Below are 17,952 nucleotides of genomic sequence, written 5' to 3'. Positions count from 1 at the left end.
TAATTGATGTTATATAATGAAACAAAATAATTTATTTATTCTTTGTATTCAACTTCTAAGCCTTCTCTTTCAACATTGTGTTAATGTGATTTACTAGTGGTAATGTGCCTAAAAAAAGTAATAAAACTAATAATTTACAAACATCTTTAGAACTCAAATATTAATTACACAAATATAGGTTAAATATAATGGTAAAGAAACTGGGCTATGACTGTTATGCTCCTAACGTAGTCCCCTTAGGATGCCAGAAATTTATCTCTTTTTTTTTTTTAAACATCTTTATTGGAGTATAATTGCTTTACAATGGTGTGTTAGTTTCTGCTTTATAACGAAGTGAATCAGCTATACATATACATATATCCCATATCTCCTCCCTCTTGCGTCTCCCTCCCTCCCACCCTCCCACCCCTCTAGGTGGTCACAAAGCACTGAGCTGATCTCCCTGTGCTATGCGGCTGCTTCCCACTAGCTATCTATTTTACATTTGGTAGTGTAGATATGTCCAGGCCACTCTCTCACTTCATCCCAGCTTACCCTTCCCCCTCCCCGTGTCCTCAAGGCCATTCTCTACGTCTGTGTCTTTATTTCTGTCCTGCCCCTAGGTTCTAACCATTTTTTTTTTTTTTTAGATTCCATATATATGTGTTAGCATATGGTATTTGTTTTTCTCTTTCTGACTTACTTCACTCTGTATGACAGGCTCTAGGTCCATCCACCTCACTACAAATAACTCAATTTTGTTTCTTTTTATGGCTGAGTGATATTCCATTGTATATATGTGCCACACCTTCTTTCTCCATTCATCTGTTGATGGACACTTAGGTTGCTTCCATGTCCTGGCTATTTATTGTAAACAGAGCTCCAATGAACATTGTGGTACATGACTCTTTTTGAATTATGGTTTTGTCAGGGTATATGCCCAATACTGGGATTGCTGGGTCATATGGTAGTTCTATTTTTAGTTTTCTAAGGAACCTCCATTCTGTTCTCCATAGTGGCTGTATCAATTTACATTCCCACCAACAGTGCAAGAGGGTTCTCTTTTCTCCACACCCTCTCCAGCATTTATTGTTTGTAGTCTTTTTGATTATGGCCATTCTGACTGGTGTGAGGTGATACCTCATTGTAGTTTTGATTTGCATTTCTCTAATGATTAATGATGTTGAGCATTCTTTCATGTGTTTGTTGGCAGTCTGTATATCTTCTTTGGAGAAATGTCTATTTAGGTCTTCTGCCCATTTTTGGATTGGGTTGCTTGTTTTTTTGATATTGAGCTGCATGAGCTGCTTGTAAATTTTGGAGATTAATCCTTTGTCAGTTGCTTCATTTGCCAATATTTTCTCCCATTCTGAGGGTTGTCCTTTCATCTTGTTTATGGTTTCCTTTGCTGTGCAAAAGCTTTTAAGTCAGAAATCTATCTTAATGATACTTCTTTTGTTCAGTAAGTTTTTTAAAAACCTGCCTTTGTGACTCCTAAGTGCCTGTTTGTTGCTCTTACAAATTCAATGTACCTTCAAGGTCAAAGATTTGACACCTTCTCTCTGAAGAGATATTCAGAAGAACGCATTACTAGATGCCTATTAGGAATTATATAAAGGTTTTCAGAAAGTACAGATTGTCAGAATAAGTATACAGCATCCCAAGGTGACAACTTTGGAAGGGATAATATTCACTTCAATATATGAGAGCCGACTATTAAAAATTAGATTTAGTTGTGTTCTTTGCACTATTCTGTACTTCCTAAACAATCAGCACGTATTATTCTTTATAATCAGGGAAAGCGCAGTAAGTATTATTTTGGAAAGCTGGGCACATTACCACCCTTTTTTAGTGGGTGAAGAAACATGTGGTTTACACTCTCAGAGTCACAGTGCTTAAAATATTGTGCAGATTCACATACCAAAATAAGGAAGACAAATTTATCTCCATGAACAGACCGTGGGAAAGTGGCAGCTGACAATTCACATAAGGTCGTTCTAAATGCATTTACTCCAGGTTTCAGAAATCAACCAATTTTACCTACAACTTGAGGAAATAGCTTCATAGTTTTGGGGTGTGGGTAGTGGTACAGAGAGAGAAGTCCCAGATACTTCAGCCAATGGACTAAAGGTTTTTCCTTTCTACGTATCTCTTTATAGTTTATCCCACAATGTTGCTTTACTTCTTGTCTGAGACATAAAACCGAGTGCAATGCGAAAACAATATTCTGTGATAACATATATGAGGAGAGACTCTAAAAAAGAACGAACATATGTATATGTATAACTGAATCACTTTGCTGTACACCTGAAACTAACACAACATTGCAAATCAGCTATACTACAATAAAATTAAAACATTAAAAAAAAAAAAGAAATCCAAGCAGGCCAATGACAGAGTGAGCAGCTACCTGAGGCCACGGGCCCTGGGAACCCAGCCGTGTACTTAAGGAGCACGCCATGCTGGGGAGGTTTCCGGAGCTCAAAGAGGAGTTCTTCAGGCACTGTCTCCGTGTCTCTTACTACCAACTCAAGTCCTACAGTCAGGAGAATAGAGCATGGTGAGAAGATGTGTACATTAACAACTGTATACTCTGGGTACAGTAAAGCCCCAGGCCAGGCTGGAAGCCATGTTGTGGGTAATCTGATGGTTAGAAGAAAGTGCTGTCTAATTTGAATCAACCACAAAAAAGAGTGAAAACTTGATAATACAGTCAGTTCCCAAATTACAAGTAGGTTCTTCCAAAAGTTAACTTATGAGTAGGTAGTTCTGAATTCAGAATACCTTTTTTCTTCCATACAAATGAGGGAATGGTAGCCCATGAAAAGGTCAGTCCTGACCGACCGGGTAGGTTTTCTTCCAGAAAATACTCTAAGAAATTGTGTTTGCTTTTCATCATTTCTTCCCTTCTCCTTTCTCTGAAACTACAGAAGAGCCAAGTTATTTTAACAATGGCTGCTCTGGCCATCACTGACATGAGAAGCAGTGGGGCAAAAGGGACAGTCATCTTTGTATCTGTGGCTTGTTTATAGGTTGGATGATAAGTAATTTTAGGCCAATACCCACATGTAGGAACTGGATAAGGATGGGTAGAGAACAGCTTACAAAAATCACAATACCCACTATTCGCTCTTAAGATGTTCTTGGTAAAAGAATAAACTTCTAAAAAGTAAGTATACTAATAGGTAAACAAAATCACATATAAAACACTTGGGCCAACTCCAACTCATCACAGCTTCTGAAGGTTATGGTGACTTGTCACTCCTACTGTTACTCTTTACTTTCTAAAGAGAAAACAAGAGCAGTCATTGAAACCACTTCCCTCTCTTCTCTTCTCTGCTCTGTGTTACTTTATATTTTAGCGATGGCAACAAATCAAACTCCTAAAGACTGGAAAATAAATTCTGTGTTGTATTCCATCACTGAGCATTGGCTTCTGAAGGGTTTATTTCCTTCTCTCCATGCTGCTTCCATATGCATGGAAATGGGCAGAGGGATGGCTATGGATGAGATGCCTGCAACTTCTGGAAGAGAAGGTCACTACTTTTTGGTAACCATGAAGAGATTTATACAGGGACTGTTACTAAAATATGGTTCCATTTCCAAGCCATGTTTCTTTCAGGTTCCCAGTTCTTACCTATAGAAGTGCTGCCTCCTGGGCTGACTTTAAGCAGTGGAGCTGTAACCTGGAACACTGGTGGGTGCCGATCAATTCGAAGTAAATGAACGGTGAGGGCCATCTCTGGACTTGTGTGGCCTCCATCCGAAACTAGCAAGAGTACACGCACACACACACACACGTCAGTTTGTAGTCTGGTCACCTGTAGGCTAGTTCTATAAATATGTAGCCAGAAGCTTTTTTAGATTACCTTAACACTTTGAAGAGATGCTTATAAATAGAAAATGTAAGCAAGCAAGACACTGTGAGCTATTCTACAAAGCTCTTTCTACTGAATAACAAAAAAGCTAAAACCATAACAACAAAGTCATTCTAAGAAGCAACTTTCACAGCAAGGTGATATTGACAAATATTAGTGGAAGGGAAAGTAAAACAAAATATGCACTCTTAGGTGATGCTGGGAGAAGCTTTTATTGATGGAATATTTTAGATTCAATTCATTCTTCCAATGTTCCAGAGAAATAGTTTTTTCGGGATATCTCTGTTAGAAATGATGTCTGTCTCATTATAAAATACTTATTTAAAAGGATAGAAAATGTCTACACAGGTAATTCTAATGTCATTTGTTTGGAAGTAAGCAGACCCATTTTTACCTGGTCATTACGCACGATGCAATAAATGGAAGAGCACCTTTGCAAATAAAACATTGACCTTAAGATTTTATTCCCCTGGATTACCTGACATCCAAGTGAGCATTGATCACTGGAGAGAAATGAAAGCGGATTTGCCAGACCCTTGATTCTTATTTCCACTTTCCTATATCTTAACACGCCTTCCCTTCTCTAAAAGCCAGCTTTGGAGGAACACCTGCACCACCCACTCATTGATGTATTTATCTGCAGTGCCTATTGAGAAAACTGTACTGTTGATATTTTAAACGTGTGGTATGCTTATACATGGGTTGGTTACAAGAAACAGGTTTCCTTCACTACTTTCTCGTGGACTTAGTTAACAAGTCAGTAGGAATCTGTCCTCTACTTCAGCCAAGTGAGCCATCACTTAGTGACTCCTGGTAATGATTCCAACAGGTTTTCGATTTGTCTTTTCCTTGAGAACACATCTAAAAGATATGGTTGAATTTTATAAGGTACAATCCATGTCCTAGAGAAGTCCAGAAATAGCCCTACTGAAGGAGAGAAGATAGTATCCCTGTGAGAATGAAGGTTTTATGGCTCTGGTCATTCGGTCAAATGTCAAAGTTATTGTATCTGCTTCTTTGTGCTCAATCTTTTGTGCTCTCTGGATAGTCAGAGGTAGGGACCAATGATTCTTAACTTTGGGGAGTTTGAAGACAAAAGTACAAACTTTTCCATAAATTTCAGTGGATTCAGGATTCTCTGAAGTCCCTGGAATCTAAGTTAAGAAGTCCCTTTATTAAATAAAAAAAATGATTGCAAAATACAATTCTATCTTTTTAATGTTTTACATTGATTTTATTTAAGTGGGGGGTGCACCTCAGGGAGTCTTCACCATCCTTACCTTGCAGAAGAGGAAAGGAAAGGCCCTAAAACTTAAACAGCTTTGGTCATATCGCACAGCTGTCGGTGTGACCAAGGTATATCCTTGTCTCTATAAGTAAAGTGAGGAAAGCTGTTTTCTGGTACATGTAACATAACAACAAAATATACCATGAGGGTGAAGTTCTTTGCAAGCAAACATAGGAACTTGTAATCAAAATTTAGTAATTACATGTCTAGCCCTCTCTTTAAGCAACGTTTTTTATTTCTCTGAGAAATAGTCACACTGCCTCTTTGGTCAGATGCCTCCTGCAGGCACCATTCACCCTGTGTGTTTTCCTCGCTCTGGGTGGTTCTGTAGAGCATCTGTGCTTGTCTTGGGCAGTCAGGTCAGGGATATCAGTTTGCTGTCTCAGCTTAGCTGATTAACCAAATGAGCGGCTCTCCCTCATTCCACGGGTTAATGTCAGGGCTTGGGTTTCTTGCTGCCTTAGTTAATTGTGTGTCCAAGTTAAATTTTTCTCTCACAAAACTCTGCTAAAAGAGATGGCTTCTTTCCTACCAGATTCCAAAAGTTTTTCTCTTTTTAAAAAAGAGGAACCTCTTACACCTTTCACAACAGTCAACTCAAAATGGATCATGGAACTAAATGTAAGCTGCAAAACTACAAACTCTTAGATGATAACATAGTAAAAAACCTAGATGACCTGGGGTATGGTGATACCTTTTTAGATATGACACCAAAGACATGATTCATGAAAAAAATAATTGATGAGCTGGATTTCATTAAATTTAAAAACTTCTGCTCTGTGAAAGAAAATGTCAAGAGGACATTTTCACAGTCTGGGACAAGCCACAGTCTGGGAAAAAATATTTGCAAAAGTCACATCTGATAAAGGACTCTTATCCAAAATGTACAAGGAACTTTTAAAACTCAACAATAAGAAACAACCCAATTAGAAAACAGACTGAAAACCTCAACAAATACCTCACCAAAGAAGAAACAAATGGGAAATAAGCATATGAAAATATGTCCATCATCATATGTTAGCAAATAATTGCCAATTAAAACAACAATAAGATCCTACTGTGCACCAATTATAATGGGCAAAATTTGGAACACTGACAACACCAAATGCTTGTAAGGATGTAGAGCAAAAGGAGCTCTCATATATTGCTAGTGGGAATGCAAAATGGTTCAGCCACTTTGGAAGACAGTTTGGCTGGTTCTTATAAAACTAGACATACTCTCACTATACATACAATTCAGCAATTGCACTCCTTGGTATTTACCCAGAGGAGTTGAAAACTTAGGTCTACACAAAAATCCTGCACACAGATGTTTATAGCAGCTTTATTCATAATTGCCAAAACTTGGAAGCAGCCCAAGATGTCCTTTAGTAGGTGAATGGATAAACTATGGTACAGCTGGACCATGGAATATTATTCAACACTAAAAATAAATGAGCTACCAAGCTATGAAAAGAAGGAGGAATCTTAAATGCATATTACTAAGTGAAAGAAGCCAATCTGAAAAGGATACATATTGTATGAGTACAACTATATGATATTCTGAAAAGAGTAAAACTATGGAAGACAATCAAAATAGTGGTTGCCAAAGGTGGGGGGAGGTGAATAGGCAGAGCACAGAATATTTTTAGGGCAGTGAAAATATTCTGTATGATATCATAATGATGGAAATGCCATATGGCAAAAATGCCATATCTTGGTCTAAACCCATAGTATGCACAACACAAAGAGTGAACTCTCGAGCAAAGTGGACTTTGGGTGATTATGATGTGTAAATGTAGGTTTATCCTTGGTAAAAAGTGTACCATTCTAGTGAGTGATGTTGATAACTGGAGGGGCTACGCTATGCATGTGTTGGGGCAGGGGGTATGGGGAAAATGTCTGTACCTTCCTCTCACTTTTTAAAAAAAATATTTATTTATTTATTTTGGCTGACGGGGTCATAGTCGTGGCATGCGGGACCTTTAGTTGCGGCATGCAGTAATCTTTTAGTTGCAGCATGTGGACTTCTTAGCTGTGGCATGCATACGGGATCTAGTTCCCCGACCAGGGATCGAACCCATGCCCCCTGCATTGGGAACATGGAGTCCCACCCACTGGACCACCAGGGAAGTCCCCTTCCTCTCAATTTTGTTGTAAACCTAAAACTGCTCTAAAAAATTAAGTCCAAAATAATTTTTTTTTTAAAATCACTCAACAGTAAAAAAAAGAACCTCAGGCAGAAACAAGATAAATTAATTTAAGGTCGGCCCAAGGTCCATTTCCTTTACTCTGTATAATAGGTTCATGGATCATTTAACTTAAAGTCCTGGAGAAGGTTAATAGTTAACCCCTTCACCTATTCAAGCTTTCAGGTAAGTATTGAGGCTTGGAAACCAAACTGGCACACTACCATGATACTTGTTTTGCATGACCATAACACATACAGACAGACTAAATTAAATATCTCATACTCAGAGTCAGAAACTTGTGTTAAAATCCTGGTTCTACTGCTTACCAGGTACGGAAACATGAGCAGGTTACTACTCTAATGACCCTTAGTTTCCTCAGCTTTCAAATGCTAAAATAAAACCTGTCCTTACAATATTGTTATTAGGATTAAATAAGACAACTTATATTGTAAATCGTTTTGTAAAATGTAAACTGCTATAATCTGTTGTATCTTATTACCAATGTATGAACTATCTATAAGTCTGTCACTAGAAATGAGCTGATGCCAGGTTCTTTTCAACAATGACAGAACACTAGAAAAAGAAATAAAAGGCAGCCAATTCAGAAAGAAAGAAAGAAAACTGTCACTGTTTACAGATAACATGATATTATATATAGAAAACCCTAAGGAGTCCACCAAAAACCAAAAGAACAAATGAATTCAGTACAGCTGCAGAATGTGAAATCAATACATAAAAATCTGCGGCATTTCTATACACTAATAACAAACCAGTAGAAAGAGAAATTAAGAAAATAATCCCATTTACAATTGCATCAAAAAGAATAAAATACCTAGGGATAAGTTTAACCAAGGAGGTGAAAGACCTGTACAATGAAAACTATATGACATTGATGAAAGAAACTGAAGACACAAATAAATGGAAAGATATTCCACACTCATGGATTAGAAGAATTAATATCGTCAAAACGACCATAATACCCAAAGCAATCTCCAAATTCAATGCAATCTCTATCAAAATTCCAATGGCATTTTCCACAAAAATTAGACAAACAATCCTAAAATTTGTATGGACCTACAAAAAACCCCCAAATAGCCAAGCAGTCTTGAGAAAGAAGAACAAAGCTGGAGGCAGCATGAGCCCTGATTTCAAACTGTACTCCAAAGTTACAGTAATCAAAACAGTATGGTATTGACATAAAAACAGATATATAGATCAAAGGAACAGAATAGAGAGCCAATAGATATCAGGTCAATTAATTTATGAAAAAGAACAAAGACTATAAAATGGGGAAAGGACAGTCTCTTCAAGACATGGTGTTAAGAAAACTGGACAGCCATATGCAATAGAAGGAAACTGAACCACTAGCTTACACCATACACAAAAATTAACTCAAAATGGATTAAAGACTTGAACATGGGCTTCCCTGGTGGTGCAGTGGTTGAGAGTCCGCCTGCCAATGCAGGGGACACAGGTTTGTGCCCCGGTCTGGGAAGATCCCACATGCCATGGAGCGGCTGGGCCTGTGAGCCACGGCCGCTGAGCCTGCGCATCCGGAGCCTGTGCTCTGCAACGGGACAGGCCACAACAGTGAGAGGCCCGCGTATCACAAAAAAAAAAAAAAAAAAGACTTGAACATAAGACCTGAAACTATAAAACTCCTAGACGAAAACATAGGTGGTAAGCTCCTTGACACCAGCCTCGGCTTTCTGAATTTGACAACAAAAGCAAAAATAAACAAGTGGGACTACATCTCACTTGCAGAGCAAAGGAAGAAGCTTCTGCACAGCAAAGGAAACCATCAATAAAATGAAAAGGCAACCTACAGAATGGGAGAAAATATTTGTAAATCATGTGTCTGATGAGGGGTTAATATCCAAAAAAAAAAAAAAAAATATATATATATATATATATATATATGAAGAACTCATACAGCTCAATAGCATAAAAACCCACAATCTGATTTTAAAAATGGGCAGAAAACCTGAAACAACATTTTTCAAAAAAGATACACAGATGGCCAACATGTTCATGAAAAGTTTCTCGCTCACTAATCATCAGGGAAACGTAAATCAAAACCACAATGAGATGTCACCTCACACCTCTCAGAATGGCTATCATCAAAAAGACAAAAGATAACAAGTGTTATGAGGGCATGGGGAAAAGGGAAGCTTTTTATACTGTTGCTGGGAATGCAAATTGGTGCGGCCACTACAGAAAATAGTATTAAGCCTCCTAAAAAAATTAAAACTAGAACTGCCACATGATGTGGTAAGCCCACTTCTGTGTGTGTATCCAAAGGAAATAAAATCAGTATCTCGAAGAGATACATGCACTCCCATGTTTATTGCAGCACTATTCACAACAGTCAAGATGTGGAAACAACCTAAGTGTCCACTGGTGGATGAATGGATAAATAAAACATGGGAATATAATGTACAGCATGGTGACTATAGTTAATAATACTGTTTTCCATATTGGAAAATTGCTAAGACAGTAGATTTTTAAAATTCTGATCACAAGAAAAAAAATTTGTAACTATACATGGTGACAGATGTTAACTAGACTTATTGTGGTGATCATTTTGCAATATATACAAATATCAACTTATTATGTTGTACAACTGAAAATAATGCAATGTTATGTGTCAATTATAACGCAATAAAAAAAATAAAAAACCAGTGACACAACCCTAAAATTTACTATTAATTCAAGTGTGACTTTTTAACCCTCAAAGAAGAAAAGAATATCTGAGAGTTTGAGGGAGATGACTTTATCGCTACTAAGATTTATCCCTACATGAAATATAATAGGACATATGGATGGTTGATTCTAATGGAATAGTCAATCCGAACTAAACAGCTGTTTAAGGATTTATGGTCATCCATCCTCACTCTAGACCTAAGTAAGAAAGTTTGTCTCTATTTTGCATCTGCATAGATGCCAGGTCTGATTCTGCTTTTGCTTATTGGCACTCAGCTTCTATTGTACTTGAACTAAAACTAGGATGCTGAGGTCTATACACAGCTATCACAACTCGCTGTCTGGGTCAGAACACTTCCAATAGAAGGCTGTTTCATCTACATTGAAAATTTGTTGTTTAGTGTAGCCACCCTCATTAATGATCTTAGCTAAATCACCTGGATAACTTGCTGCAGCTTCTGCGCCAGCACTTACCGCCTCACCTTGCACTTTTATGTTAAGAAGGTGGCTTCTTTTCTTAAATCGCACGAACCAACCTCTGCTAGCTTCAAACTTTTCTTCTGCAGCTTCCTCATTTCTCTCAGCTTTCATAGGATTGAAGAGAGTTAGGGCCTTGCTTTGGATTAGGCTTCGGCTTAAGGGAATATTGTGGCTGGTTTGATCTTCTATCCAGACCACTAAAACTTTCTTCCTATCAGCAATAAGGCTGTTTTGCTTTCTTATCATTTGTGTGTACACTGGAGTAGCACTTTTAATTTCCTTCAAGAACTTTTCCTTTGCATTCACAGCTTGGCTGTTTGGCACAAGAGACCTAGCTTTTGGCCCATTCTGGCTTTTGACGTGCCTCCCTCACTAAGCTTAATCATTCCTAGTTTTTGATTTAAAGTGAGAGATGTATGACTTTTCCTTCACTTGAAAACTAAGAGGTCATTGTAGGGTTATTAATTGGTTTAATTTCAATATTGTTGTGTCTCAGGGAATATGGAGGCCTGAGGAGAGGGAAAGAAACAGAGGAATGGCCAGTTGGTGGAACAGTCAGAACACACACAACTTTTATTAGGCTTACTGTCTTATACGGGTGTGGTTCCTGGGGCCCCAAAGCAATTACAATATTAACATCAAAGATCACTGCTCACAGATCACTACAACAAATATATTAATAATGAAAGAGTTTGAAATATTACAAAAATTACCAAAATGTGACACAGAGACAGGAAGTAAGCAAATGATTCTGGAAAAATGGCACCGATAGACTTCTTTACACAGTGTTGCCACAAACCTTCAACTTGTAAAAAATGCAGTATCTATGAAGCACAACAAAATAAAGTGCAATAAAACGAGGTAAGCCTGTATGTGCCTCTGTTTTGAGAGCTTTACACATATGTAATTATTATTTATTATCCTCATTGATGGATAAGGCATTCAGGTACAGAGATGTTAAGAAACTATTCCGCAGTAGGCTGAACCCCCGGCAGGCTGGATCCAAAGTCTAAGATCTTAATCATTATTACCTCTTTTTAATAGATATTAGGACAAGTTGAAACTGGGCTTAAAGAACACTAATCTTTGGTATCCTTGGTGGATTATAATTATTTTTTCTATGAATACAAAGTTAAGCTATTCCTGTTTTAACTAGCCATGTGATTATTTTAGAAGAAACTTATGTAACTTTTAAGTTGTTCTTAGAAAATAGCTAAAAGTAATGATGAAGACAGCAAAAAGAAGGAAAAATTCCATCTTCTAATAAAATTGAGATTAAAATTTTCACCTGTGAAGTGGAATTTCACTGAGTCTGGGAGACCTGAAAGAACAGAAGACAGAAAATCAGTATACTGAACATTTTGGGGCCAGAAATAGATGGGAAAGGTACAAACTATAGGGCAGAGGTTAGAAAAGTAAAGGACATTTTAACCTAAATTATTATGACTTAAGGAAAGATCACCAGGTTGTTTGCTAATGTTATGTTGACTTTAATGGTGCCAACGCTAATTTTAAGTAACAAAAAGAACCACAGAGTGGAATAATTTTATATCACATCAGTTAGAGTGATTTATAATACATTTATTCAGATCCCATTTTACCAGTACATAAAATCCTACAAATCGGTGAATGTGGGTGATGTCGTATATCACTGACAAGGCTTTCTGGTGGGTCAATTCCATTGTAGAATATAGTGATGCCTGGGACACTGATTTACACACTATAACAGTGTAAGAGATTTATCTCGTGGCATTTATCCCATAGAGTATACAGGATAGGAGTCTGCTCTCTCTAAAAAGGCTCTAGGAACACAGGCGAGCATAGTGGATTCGGAAATAACCTCAACCAGGGCTGACATGTTTTCTTTCCCTCTAAGCCCAGGATAACCTGAGTTTCTTGTAAAGTAGGTCTTGTAAAGTTGGGGTTAGAGGACAGTGAACATTTTCACTGGCTATGAGTTATCCAGTTAGTAAACACTGGGGATACTCTTAGAGAAGAGGTCTATCCCAGCACGTAGGGATTTTCAATCTAATTGAGGAGTTCATTATTTTCTAGACAATTGCATCTATAATGGCATATTAAATAATGGCAAATATTACTTTAAATGTTTGCCATACTTGAAAACATAACTCTAAAATTATTCAACCTGTGTTCAACTCACCATAAGAAATCACCAACTGTTCTGTATGATTAAAGCTACTATATAAAAATAATACTCTATATTAATCATGTTATGTGACACATACATCTTAAAGATCATAAAGAAACAGGCTTCAAGATTTTTAGAATCATTCCAAAGCACAGAAATATTTAGGGGTAGGGACTTAAAACTCAGCAGCTTTGAATACTGGGTCAAGGGGAGACTAATGGGTGGCAAGGATTAAGGCTATCTTGGCTTAGTGGAAGGGCACACACTTGCTTGAATTAGAAATGTAGTTATTCTTTTGATCAATCTTCTCTTCTTTAAAAAAGGTGTCTTCGTCAAATCCTGGTTTTAATCCCAAAGGTCGCCTACATGGGACCTTCCATGAAGTATGGCAGGATCCTTCTCACTAGATTCCCCTCATCCACATGCCCATCTGTCCTGGCTTCGTCCTCAAATCACTCCCATCACTGCAGTCAAAGAGATCCTTATGAAAAGGCATCCTCCTATAACTTAAAACCTCCACCAGGTCCTTATTGTTCTTGGGATAAGGCTCCAAATCCCTGCAGTCTCACAGTGGCCTTAAGGTCTGCCCTCTATCTCTCCCTCCAGGCCCATCCCCACTCTGTTCAACCCTCCACATTCCAGACACAATGACTTTTTTCAGTGCCTAGAACATCACATTCTCTCCCTCCCAGGGCCTCTGCACAGGGGCATGTGCCCTTCCTTCAGGAATGTTCTCCCAATGATCCCGACACACACACTTAGCCTAGTTAGCTTCTACCCACCCCTCTTCTGTCAATATCTCCCTGGGGCAGCCTCCAGTGGACCCTCAGTCTAGGTCAGTCTTGCTACATCCAATTCCACCACTGAACATTCTTCCTTCTTTTTAGAGCTCTTATCTCAGCCTGCAATTAAACATTCATTACTGGGATTATTGATCAAATTCTGTCTCTATACCTAGGATCCCCAAACTCGCCAAGACCAGGATTCCTGCCTCTTTTTGCTCACCACTAGATCTCCAAGGCCCATTCGGGCCTTGCCATACAGGAGGCGCAAAATAAGGCTTTATTAAAAGTATGCCCTGAAGAACCACAAGGAGTGGTTGTAGAATATAGTGCCTTGGGTGCCTCAAAATAGAGAAAAAAAGCATTACCAGCAAAGGAGAAGGCCATGATCTCCTGGAGGTGGGGGGCTGCAGTGGGGGGACGGTACATAATGTTGCCCTGGTTAATGTCTTCCTGGGTGAAATACCGGATGGGAGAGTGAGGCTGGTCCCTGTGTTCGATGATGCCTAGGAGGAAGAGAGACGGCATGAGCAATCAACAGTAATTCTGACGGCTGACTGAATGATCAGAGCCATAAAGCTGCCTTTCCCACTGGTGGAAGTCTTTTATCCTTCAGGAACAATTGCTCTCAGCTTGTTCTTGGTATACTATTCTTCAGTTATTCAAGAAAAGGGCAAATCTGAAACCCAGATACTCTTGACTAGGCCTCATTGAACATAAACAATAGTAAGATGCAAACTACTGCCCCCTAATGTAGCTTAGACCTGGGAATTCTGAAGTCATAGACACTGTACCATAATTATGAGATTCTCTCAATTGAGTTTAAGTGCAAAGGTCAAGGTTGCTACAAAAATGGCACAGGCCAGTCTCCTGGTGAGGCTGTAAAGATTTTTTTCAATCTACCCTCTTTCCTTCAGAAACTCCTTAGTCTCTGTGATGACCTTTGGCAATAGTAACATGGATCTTGATTGTTCTAAGATCTGGATTTGCAATTATCACTAAGTTATAAATGCTTTAGGGGCGGCAGATTTGCCTGTCATTTCTAAATTCTGCAGGTACAGAACTGATGCTATGATCATCTTTCATGTCCTACTTACTCTTTAAAAGGAGGACACTAATTCAGCTTCTGAGGGACTGACAGACCTACAGTCATTCAGGTTGCTGGTCTGAAAGAACACCTCCACCCTAGCAACGTAGGGAGGACGACTCTAGCTATGGTTTAGCAGATGAAAAAAGAAGACGGAGGACTTTTAGTCTTTTAATTTCTTTGGACTTTATCAAAAGGGAAATGAAATTTAATTTCTCCTTGGGAGAAACTGATAATGTGAAAGGCTCATAGCTAAGTCAGTGGTTGGTCTTGGGAGAGCAGCCTCAGAGACAGGAGCAGAAGTGTCTTCGTAGAAGCTGATCTCCTCACTGTGAGGCACACACACATCTCTCTGGGAACAGGCTTGGTAGCTGAGCCCGAAGTTAAGGGATCTGAAGGCTGGGGACTGATGGCCAGGGCCCACCTCTCCTCTAATTGTAGTTCCACATTTCCATGCTCCTGTATGAGAGCACGGAACTGTGTGCTGACACATGTTTGCCACGATGGGAATTCCAGAGTTGTGAAGCATTTGACATGACAGATACTAAATGGTCTTCTGGGTCAGTATCTCCTTAAGGAGAACACTTGCACATTCTCACAATTAGGAAGTTTCCTTCCCCTTCATTTGGGTGACCGGTAATACTACTGTAAACGTATTTGGTTTTTTGAAGCTCATAGGGTATTAATATGTAGGAGCACTATGTAAACTTCTAGAAGTCATAAACAGCATTTATTACCTTGGTTAAAAAAAAAGAGGAGGAGGGGCTTCGCTGGTGGCGCAGTGGTTGAGAGTCCGCCTGCAGATGCAGGGGACATGGGTTCGTGCCCCGGTCCGCGAAGATCCCACATGCCGCGGAACGGCCGGGCCCGTGAGCCATGGCCGCTGAGCCTGCGCGTCCGGAGCCTGTGCTCCGCAACGGGAGAGGCCACAGCAGTGAGAGGCCCGCGTAACGCAAAAAAAAGAGGAAGAGAGCCTTATCCATGCGGGGGAGAAACTGAGTATGTGTGGCTCAGCCCCCATTGGGCTCTCTGGCAGAGCTCCTTGTCCTTAGCGCATGCTCATTCTGGTCCACTCGCCTATCACAACCTCACCAGGGCAGGCCCTGTCCCTACAGGCTGTGCGTGGGTCTGTCCAGTTCTGCCTGTGCGTGGGAGGGGAACTCATCCAGTGATGAAGTATGTGCACACTATGTTCTCCAGTACAGCTCTGTCAGTACCAAAGCTGACACATTCATCTCCATCTGTCCGGCCACAGTGTCTCCCTCTCAACTGGTTCTCAACTCAGAGGACAGGAACAGAGGTAATGAATAATTGTTACTCCTTAAATCCTCAACAAGTAGAAGCAGACAGAATTCCAGAGCTTCTAAGGCTGGTCAACAAGTAGAAGACAATAGCACCACTCAAAACATCATTTACTGCATGCCTTACCTTGACTGGGATGCAAAGGTAGAGTGATATTATATATTATCTTTCCACTTGGTCTCTCAGAGTTTACAAAGGAGAGAGAATGAGGCTGAATCACAGTCAGGCCGTCCTCCCGAGCCTACACAAAGTTTAAGAGAGAAAATAGTGTGACGAAAACAAAAGCCAGAGGCAAAAACAAACCTCATTAAAAAAAAAAAAAAATCAACTTACTCTGTTAGTCACATTTAGCAAAATTTTCTCTGAGAGTTCAAAGGGAGGATCTGGCCTCCGTGCAGATTCGTCCCGGCTGACCCTTCTCTCCCCTGCCCTTGGCCCCCTGGGTTTATGTTGGTGCATGCTGTGGGTGTCCCAATATGATCACTTCTCCCTAGTTGGAACTCACAGTGGTACATGTTTGGAAATGAGCCATCACAGCTGGCTATTCTACTATTCACAGCTGGATCCCTACAGCTCTGCTCCTCTCATTTAACGGGCTAAGATTATATCTGGTGAGAATTTCTCCCAACCCCCCAGCTTACTAGTGGGAACTGTGATGCATTCTTTGCTTTTTTTAACTTTGATGGTTTCAAATGGCTAAAGATGAACTCACCTCAAATGCCAAAGAGGCCCACCATTTGAATTCAGAGATTTAAGAATTGTGTGTTTATTGCAGCTTATAACAATAGTCAATATTTCTCTTCATCTCCATTGTACTATTCAAAAGAACTAGATACCTCTTTTTTGCTTCTAGGTTTCGGACCCAATGAACTAGTCAAGTGAAATTAATCTGAAGGCCAATGTGTGTGCAGCTTTCACAATCCATTCACCTGTGTGTGTTCACAACCCATTAACAGTGGACATTGAAAAAAAAGGAGAGATTCAGAATTCCATGACCAGACCTAACAGAGATTTGGGGACAGCAGCAAAAACACAGTGGGGAGGAGAAAATGGAAAAGGAGTGTGAGCACGGGCCCCTTGCCTGGGTCACACATGCCAATAAGACGACAGAACAAAAATATCCGCTCATCGCAGACTCTTCCGAACTGACCCTTGAAGAGTTAGCGTTTGACATGCTCTCCTGCTCTTTCAAGCTCTGCTACTTTCAGAAGGAATTTCCCATTTAGGGAAGGATTGAGTAGGGCTCAGTAATTCTCACGGAGGAGGGCGTGGTGTTCTTCCTTTTACCAATGAAAAGATTGAACATTGCAGTTTCTTCGTAATTGTCCCCAGGGCATACCCGTCCTGGGAGAGGCAGCATCTACAGGTTAGGACAACCCCCTATTTCAGGTCATTGCTCAGGTCTGGAATGTAAGGAGCAAGGAAAATCAGAATTGCAAATAGCAGCTGGTCTCTCACCCTAAAATAAAACAGGTTAGGACAACAAAAGAAAAATATACGCCCTATGTAAGGTGTTTACAGCCCATGCATGTGTGCATACATCTATAAATGTGTACACGTGTGGGCACAGGTACACGGACAAAAAGTGCAGAGTGAGTATATTGTCAGTACCGTTTGCCACCTTTTAATCTCAAAACCGTCAGGATATCTGAAAATTCTCAAAGTATTATGCGATATTTTCGAAAATTTAGATGTCCCTAAAACAATCAAGTGGTAAGAGAAAAGAATTATCATGGACCTAGGACGACAGAAAAGGGAAATGTGTTCTAGCCAAGAAAAGAGATGTTTTATTACAGAACTTGTTGATACTATTTCTTTACTAATAGAAAGAGACACTAAGCAGAAAAGGCGAGGACTTGATTCTCTGAAGAAAGCAATATTGAGGTTGAGCTATATCAAAGAATAATCAGTTTTAATATTGGCTATTTGAAGTGTTCAATATCAATCCAACGGTAAGAAACGAGATACTAAAGTTAATGGAAATCATTATAGAAGACACTTTTATTTAAATTAAACTATCTGTCAACAAAGGAAGATTATAGAATAATGGTTTCCGTAATACCCATATTACCTCTGAATACATCCAGAATCCAACCACTTCTCCCCATGACATTGCTGCCATCCTGCTGGGAG

At 39.5% G+C, this 17,952-nt stretch overlaps 1 protein-coding gene across 1 annotated transcript in view; it reads right to left on the bottom strand.

The window, feature by feature from the left end:
• Positions 1 to 17,952, bottom strand: part of FRAS1 (Fraser extracellular matrix complex subunit 1) — a 466,514-nt gene that overhangs the window by 108,003 nt on the left and 340,559 nt on the right. The window contains exons 33-37 of the mRNA XM_022599506.3: positions 15,946 to 16,060; positions 13,799 to 13,936; positions 11,788 to 11,820; positions 3,617 to 3,748; positions 2,390 to 2,515 (exon numbers count right to left, since the gene is read on the bottom strand). Coding sequence (XP_022455214.2) covers positions 2,390 to 2,515; positions 3,617 to 3,748; positions 11,788 to 11,820; positions 13,799 to 13,936; positions 15,946 to 16,060 — 544 coding nt within the window. The remainder of the gene's footprint in view (positions 1 to 2,389; positions 2,516 to 3,616; positions 3,749 to 11,787; positions 11,821 to 13,798; positions 13,937 to 15,945; positions 16,061 to 17,952) is intronic.

The sequence above is a fragment of the Delphinapterus leucas genome, chromosome 5, assembly GCF_059928025.1.
Source record: "Delphinapterus leucas isolate spDelLeu-1000000601 "Yukka" chromosome 5, BTC_Dleu_Yukka2, whole genome shotgun sequence".
Classification (NCBI taxonomy): Eukaryota; Metazoa; Chordata; class Mammalia; order Artiodactyla; family Monodontidae; genus Delphinapterus; species Delphinapterus leucas.
This window is presented reverse-complemented; position numbering and strand designations above follow the sequence as displayed.